Below are 8283 nucleotides of genomic sequence, written 5' to 3'. Positions count from 1 at the left end.
GCCCACCTATGTAATCTATCCAAAAGATAAATTATTAAAGATAATTCTTAAATACATTTTTTAAAAATCTTACTTTACAGGCAAACAAATAACTAGCAAAAATTGTTGTGATGCCACAGTTGCTTTCTAAAATAATTATGATCAGGGTCCCTGTACGCAGTGTGTAACACATCACTTGTCTGTTAATGAATTCAAGGGAAGGCAACACCACTATTAGTAATAGCTTTTTATTCGGAGTCCTCATTTTCCAGATAGGTCACATTAAACACAGCCATTAAACAATAGCGTTGAGATAAATCCATACAATGTATGCTGCTTTTGTTGTTGTTGTCCTTGTTCACCAATCTCTTGGTGCAGCTAAGAACCTTATGGAGCGATGGGGCTGATAAATGGGAACAGCAAACCGGCAAAACACTGGGGCCAGGAAAGTCAGACTTTAATCAGGTCTCTTTCAATTATGTTTCGAATCAACACATCTTGATAGCCAAAACTCTCATTTGAATTAATGCTCTGATAAATGCTGTCTGTTGTCAAAAGAATATAATTAGACAATAACGAGTGGGCATATATTATGCCAGACCTCAGTCTACTTGTTGACCTCAGCAACTTCTACTCCATTAGGCAACAAACAGCTTTTAACCTGGTTCTAATCAAGCATACTGCTCTATTACTACATACTGCACTATTGACTATTTTTTATGGTGTCATTTTTTAAATTGAGCAGTGCCTAGATCCTTTAAAGGGAAGTCATGTTTTACAAGATCTCAGCTAATTTAGGAAAACAAAACAAGTCAATTTCCCAACCAGGAATTCAATTAATTTATGGAGCAGTGAGCCAATCTTTGTATATTGCCTGCAATAAGGAGAAGTATGTGAGGTTAAGAAATAATGTGAAAGCGTTCTTTGAAATTGCATGATATGTCTTGGAAATGTTTACTTTGGCATAGGTATAACTAACACTGATTCTCACTACTTTTAACTTTGATGAAAAGATCTTACATCATTTACATTTAATGAAAAGACTGTTTTGTTACTGATTTCTTTTTATTTCATCAGTAAACAATTTTTAGAGCTTTGACTTTCTTAAGAAAATTTCTATAAATTCTTTTCCTGTGCTTGACTTCAGTTATTTAAGGACCTAAAAGGCAAAGTATTATCAGACTATTCATTTTGAATGTGTGGGATTTTTCTGAGGGGTTAGTATTTGGAGGATGTGAATTAAGACAATTTTTTCACATTCTGAATTATGCTGAAACCCCTTGAAAGATCACTGTTTGATCATGTATCTCCCTGGAGAGCAAGTTGCTCCCCAAAGGGGTGATTTTGGCATCTCATAGACTTCCATGGAAGCCAAGCACCAGAGGTCTATGATAAAGGCAGTTGCCAGCCAAACGAATAAAAGCGAGATTCCCTCAACTCAACAATAAAAGCTTAGAGTCCTGACTGCTGAATTACCACCAACTTGTAAATAAATAATCTCTACTAAATACAGATAATGTGTTAAACAGCTAACACTAGTAAATCACTGGTGACAGAGAGCCTAAAGGTAAATCCCTCACACATTGGCACAACCAATTCTGAAAATCTTATAGTGTTTTAATATCTTTAGACACATATAACAAATTGAACAACTGGTTACTCAGCGTTAAGAATGTTTTAAAGAATAAACCCTACTCTCTTGATTGATTTCATTTACATACTGCCTTAGATTTTTACTAAGTGGCTAGTCTAGTAAGAGAGAGGCAACACTTGGTAAGACTAAATGGAAATCAGTTTTCCATCAAATTTCAGCCAACAAGCTAAATCAACCTGTAGTCTCCTGGCAAAAAGTAACATCATATAACAGAGACAACACATTTCAGTTACATAAATTGTCCAAAATATAGAGAGTCAATTAGCTTTCACATGTACAAGATCCCTTCTTTTCTAATTTAAACATTTACGAATAATAAAAACCACGAGTAGAGCTTTGGAAAGGCTGTTACTAGGAACCAAATACAGTTCTCAAGAGAATAAGGCTGCTGGGAGGTGTCCACTCTTCCCTTTCGAAGCAGTTTTGCCAACGAGGTACAGTCTAAAATCTGGACGGCATTTGACGGAAATATTTTCAGTTGAATTTTTTGAGGTTTAAAATTACAAAACTTAATTCAGTTCAATATTTGTTTTTGCTTTTGTTTGTGTTTTTAATATACAGATTTTATGACATTTATGCTGTTTCTACACTGGCGTGGTGGCCAGAAAAGAAGGCACAGAATTCTCCACCAGTTTGCAAATAATGCGTTTTTCTACTCCAGTGCACAAACAGCCTTTATTTAACTCAGCACCACATTTTCTAAGGTATGGGCTGGAAACTGTTTGTCATGAAGCTGTAAAATGCCAAAAATTTTAAACTCTGAAGGAAAATGTCAATCAAGGCGTTTTCCCATCTGCTGTTACTTCTGCAAGTGCTAATTTTATTTTTTCCAACTCCTGAAATTTGAGGTTTCCTAGCCTCATATGGAAGAAAGTTTGAAATGTGCTAAATGTCACAAGAAAAGGTGCGACCAAATGAAGGAATAGAAGGTGTATTGTTCTCAAAGGACACCAATAAAAAGAAGCAGAAAAGCATTGAGAAAAAGGAAAAACATTTTAAGACCCAGACCTCTTGAAAAACACTACACAGTGTAAGTAACCAATGCTGGTACCATACATGCATTAAAGCATTTTTCATGGTTTTGAAATAGAATGGGAACACGCATCTTGAACCACTGAAGATACTTTTGAGAACCAATCAACAGTATGATATCTACCTAGGCAGAAGCTGTATGTTATTGAGAAAACATGAAAAAGTTTCAGGTATTGGTACAAATGTAATTCTTGTGATTTAGCATGACTTTAATAAAAGCTTCTACAAGGACTTGCACATAACCCTGACTGACGGATGTATTTTTTGACCTTTCAGTTAGCTCCATCAGCTCACTCAAACACATTTTGAACAGATTATGTACTGTAGTACTTGGTAGACTATACATTAAACAAGAGACTCTGCTCTGAGGCACTGCTTCCCACACTCCATGGGGAAAAGGAAGCAGGAAAAAACAAAACTCATAGAGTTCGACAGCTACTGAGGCAACACTTGCCATTTACAATATAAGCCCAAATATTTTTGCAACACAACTATATATTAATTTAATAAAATACACAATATAGCTCTTATACACTTAACAATTTGGCTCATATGCACTGAATCTGCAATAAATCAATAAAAATATGTCATTTGATGTAAACACGTTGAATCTTCTTACACTTGCACATTTAAATGGTCATGTGATTTGTGTATGTCTAAGACATTTTCACTTTCCTGAGCTATTTTAGTGTCCACCAATGAATAAAACATATTAATCATGTTAATTTTCTCTGAATATTATCACTCAATGGCAACTATTTTTCAGAACTTTCCTGGGTCAGATTTAAAACATAGCCATCATTATTTATATGTTTGTTGGACACTAAAATGCTTAAAGAGACATTTTAAACCTTTAAATTTTCTTCTCCTTTCATGAAGTGAATTAGTCTATGTGTGTGCAGGACAAAATGGACTATATCTTTTTACACTTAACTTTTATACGACATGAGGTGTCTTACAAATGACCAAGTTTTTAAGATTTTTTTCGACTAATGATATGGAATGTTCTTTGTGTTTATATGTGTGGCAGGTAACTTTATACAGAAATGTTTACCACAAATATGTGTTAATGTTTGGTGTAGCTTGGACTACTGCAAGGTCTTTTTGGGACTTTCAGTAGAAGCCTATGATGACTGCTAGAAATCCACCACAGATCACAAATTATGACCCTGCTTTGTATGGGGTTTATAGGTAAACAGTTAAGTCAGCATAAATCACGGAGGACAGTCTTAAAGTGATCAGAAATACTTCAATTCTCACACCGCATACCTTCCTAACAGATTGTCAAAAGGTAACTCGCCTCCTCATTCTTGCCTCCTGTTTCTTCTCCCTTTTTTCTTCTCTCTTTTTCTGTTCTCTTTGAGCATTGTTATTTCTGTTCTAATATAAGGTTGGTCAAAACAAAACCATTGTTATCTCTGAAAAAGAAACAGCAGTGAAAAGAACATACTTGTGGGCACTTCAGATGTTCACTAAAAGCCTTAAAGCAGCATTGGTCTTTCTTCCTCCCTGTAAAATGGGTTGTCACCAGGAGGGATCATTTTTAAATCAACAGAAGAGACAAGAAAATGCCAATGCCTTTTTTTTTGTTTTTGTTTTTCACTTTCTCACAGCCACAGGGTCGTTTCCCCGGCAGTCCTGCAAAAGCTTATCAATTTCTCTCACGACTTCCTCTGCATCCACCGACTCTCTGCCCAGATCCCTGTTGGGGTGGTCAAGCTGCTCAAGAACAGCACCCATCTCACTGGAATCCCGGCTGGCTCTAGAATGCACATCTGCGAAGACCCTTGCCATCTGATCCGAAGCCATGAAGGAAGGGTCTCTTGGTTGCTTACTAGGCGACAGATACTGACTGTCATTGGGCAAGTACTGGCTACTTGCTTCAGCCAGGGCTCCAGCTTTTGCCTCGCAACCATCCAGAGAGCCTTTTGTTGAGGTGCAAGGCTCAATGCACGCCTTGGTTGGGCTGCTTGATGCTGAGGGGACCTCTTGGAGGAGAGGGCTCAGGGCACGTTTGGCTTTTAAATAAGGTTTAACATTGGCAATGAGAATAGTGTGCTCTCGCTTGTCTTTTCCAAATGTACAAAAAGTCTTTTTCCCAGTGGGATTCACAGTTTCATAAGTCTCAGTCTCGACATTAGCTTCAACTGTGGGTACAAAGAGATTTGTGCGGTAATCTGCATTTTCAGCTTGATTGGCTGCAGGGAACTGTGGCATCCAACACCTGTCAGAATGACCAAGCACTCGGCATTCATCTGTGCAATTAACACACTCTTCTGGTTCTGCAAAACAAAAGAGAAAACAGCAAATCCAATCATTAGAGTTGCCTTTAAATTTCTACCAAGGCTGCAATCAGCTCTCAGTGGGCTTACTTGACCTCTGGTCTCTTAATTAAAAAGGAAAAGAAAACAATAATTAAAACATTTCAGGACGGTTGCATAAACCTGCTGTTTGAGACAATGGTTTTATTTAAGTCTATCCTCTAGATATTAACGAATTCCCATAGCCTGGGAAAAAGTAAAAAGTGGCCATTAGAGAATCATTCTCAGTAGAATAGAACATCACTGTAAGCTAATCTCCTGGGGATATCAGTTTGTCTTTGTTCCGTATAACTCATCCTGGAAACGGTGAATTTCAAAAAGGATTATCAGGATTAATTTTTCAAATCAAATAACAGGGCAAAACTGGATTGCAAACTTCCATAACAAGTCCTAAGCTGCCTTTTTTTTTTTTCATGTTTTAGCCCTATTTTGCTTGTAATTGTTATTTTGGTGATAGTCATAAAATAAAAGGTTTCCTTTAAAAGCCTGCTTTTCCTACGGAGAGTAGCAAATGGAATTTTCTATCAGAATGTGTTATGAATAAGCTTGTCAAAAAGTGCACATTCCTATTTTATTAGATATGCGTATGGATCATGTAATCAGTTTTCTTCACTTCAGCTTTTTGTTTTTGGTGTAAGTAGGTGAAAATGGATTTAGTCAACAGATACAGTTGAGAATGAATGACAAATCATGGATTCCTATTTTTAAAGATAATGCTTTCTGTGAGAATTTTTGCTTCTCTTCTTTGTCAATAGGCATATAGAGAATCTAAATAAAGCATTCTTTAATGATCCCTATTTCAAAGATGCTGAACAGGAAAATATGAAAGAAAATTCCTTCATTGTGACAACAGCTGCATACTTCCATGACCCTAATATTTTAAACTATAACTTTGAACTACATCTTCCCAGTTGTCCCTTCATCTACAAATGGTTGTTCCCCTTATGTGTAACGATCCTTTTTAAATCAGAGACTCTTTTTTTTTTTCAGCAGAGGATATTTACAATTTACATCTATGTGATGGGAATAGAATTCCCTGCACATTTAGGAACACTTGGGATTGCCTCTTAATTGATGCAAGAGGATCTCTACAAATTCATAGTGTCCTGTGCAAGGAAAAAAGTCCATGTGAAAGATATTTAAAATAGAAAGCAGTAAATTTTAACAGTAGTGATAAATTTATACTGTTACTTTTTAAAATCATATATAAAGTCTGAATTTATATATAAAACATATAAATAATTCCTTATCCAAAAGGAAAAAATAAACAACAATCTATTTTGTCTCAAAAGATTTTAGGATAAAATAATTTCGTACGAGACTAAAAGGTTTTAGAAAGGAATCAAAATGACGTCTTGACAGAATAAAAAGACTGTGGCGTGTATCAGTCACACTTGTGAAATGTTAAAAAAAATTTAGGTAATTTGCCTCTATTTAATTTTGTCATGTTTTTAAAAATTTATTTACCTATGAGTGAATGAAATATGTTAAGTTTATCATGTAATGCAGGCAAGAATGCTGAAATGTGCTCTCAAAGCTAGGCATATAAAATTTTCGAAGAAGTCTTCCTGTACGGATTTAAAGTACAGCAGAGATTAAAAAACCAAAAGGATATCAGAAAAGTTTAATATCAGGTATCTCTCTTCTTTGCCTATTCTGAATGGGAATCATAAATATTACCTCTGTATCTGTGTCAGTAAGTGTTAGAAAAAGATAATATGTATCATTTTATTCAATCAATTTTATCTTTCAAAAAGACAGTAGAAAACGTTACTATCTATTTCACTTGGTAATAACTTTTTTATCTTATAGGCTTGTGATTTTTAAAAAATTCGTTTACAACCCATACACTCAGTTTGAAATACAGCAACACAGTTTTATATTCCAATATTGACTGGCCTTCCATTTCAGCAATTTGGATAGACTAGCATTGAATAAATTCAATCTGAATTGAAGAAGAGAGTGAAAGAGAGAGAATAATGCAGATGTATGAATGTGTAAATCGACCTCGAATTTGAAACCATCAACATAAAATGATTGTTTGCACTTCAAGGCTGAAAATCTGCAGCTTTTTACTTGACTTCTTTATGTCACATCCTAGGGAGCAAATTTTGAGTATTGATTATGATACATTATAAGCTGTTCACCTAGCGATTAGACTGTAATTTTGACGGCAGCAGTTCACACACAGCGAAGAAAATCGAATGACACTTTTGTACTAGAAGCACAAACTGTGAGCATAAAGTGACCTATAGCTGCCAAGGGTCAAATAAAGATTTATGGGAGAGTGGAATTATTTCTGAAGTAACATAAATAAATAGATAAATCAGTAGGCACATGAAAGAGATATAGGTAGGATATAATGAATGACTAGCTAGACAAAAAAAAAAATAGACAAAATGAAAAAAAAGAAGAAAAAAGAAGGAAGAAGGAAAGCTAAGTGAAAGGAGAGAGGTAATCAGGAAGCGAGGAGGGAGAGGAGAGGGTTTTAAGAAAAGGGGAATTGTATTGGCAGGCTTTCTGCCATGTGTACCTCCTAGTATATACGTTTTTAAATCCCCTCAATAAAATAAGGGTCTATAATAAAGAATAATAGTGTGGAGTATTTTCTCAAGCCCTAGAGATATAGAGGTAGATAAATCAAACTTCTTTCTGTACCTCAGGGAAAACGGATCCCTGAAAAGATATGTTAAAGTGTAAGCTATAGAAATTAAAAAGTAGCAAATTATATAAACAGCCACTATTTGCATAGATTACACATTTGTATCCGAAACCAAATTCAGAAACCCTGCACAGAAGAAATCAAAGCAAAAATAATTGATCCAACATTCATTTTTTTTCTTCTGGACCAATCTGGGATAACAAAGAATTTATTTACCATAATTTTCATCCTTGCCTCAATATAACATGATTATCCTTTCACAGAATGCACCCTTTGCCAAGAAAGATGGTATAATCCAAATGGTGTGAAAATGAGAGAAACTGAGAGATGAGCATGTTTATGTTGCAAAGAGAAAACAATTCTAAAGTCCAGCAGCTGGAATTCAGGCCAGTTCAGCCTATAGGGAAAGCTCATAGTGTTTAATTTTTAAATGCATGATTCCCTGAAGGATCAGGTGACAATCAGATAAATTTAAATACTTGTTTAGTATTAAGAATCATTTTCTATCCTCCTATAGTCACATCTATTATACAAGCTCCCAAAGGGAGGGATCTAAACACAGTCATCTTCATCAGCTAAATTTTGCATCTTAATTTATGTGATAATTTTTGCAAAAGATATAAAGTCATTCAAAT

The 8283-nt window shown here is 35.2% G+C and overlaps 1 protein-coding gene across 9 annotated transcripts in view; it reads right to left on the bottom strand.

Moving 5' to 3' along the window:
- Nucleotides 1–211: 211 nt before the first annotated feature.
- PCDH17 (protocadherin 17) overlaps nucleotides 212–8283 on the bottom strand; it is a 95765-nt gene continuing 87693 nt past the window's right edge. For all 9 annotated transcript variants that reach the window (XM_008541127.2, XM_070578863.1, XM_070578861.1 and 6 more), the window contains one exon: nucleotides 212–4947. In XM_008541127.2, the coding sequence (XP_008539349.2) occupies nucleotides 4265–4947 (683 nt within the window). In that variant the 3' untranslated portion in view covers nucleotides 212–4264. The remainder of the gene's footprint in view (nucleotides 4948–8283) is intronic.

This window comes from Equus przewalskii, chromosome 16 (genome assembly GCF_037783145.1).
Source record: "Equus przewalskii isolate Varuska chromosome 16, EquPr2, whole genome shotgun sequence".
NCBI classification, from domain to species: domain Eukaryota; kingdom Metazoa; phylum Chordata; class Mammalia; order Perissodactyla; family Equidae; genus Equus; species Equus przewalskii.
Note: the sequence above shows the minus strand (reverse complement) of the source record. Positions and strands in the feature narration are given on the sequence as shown.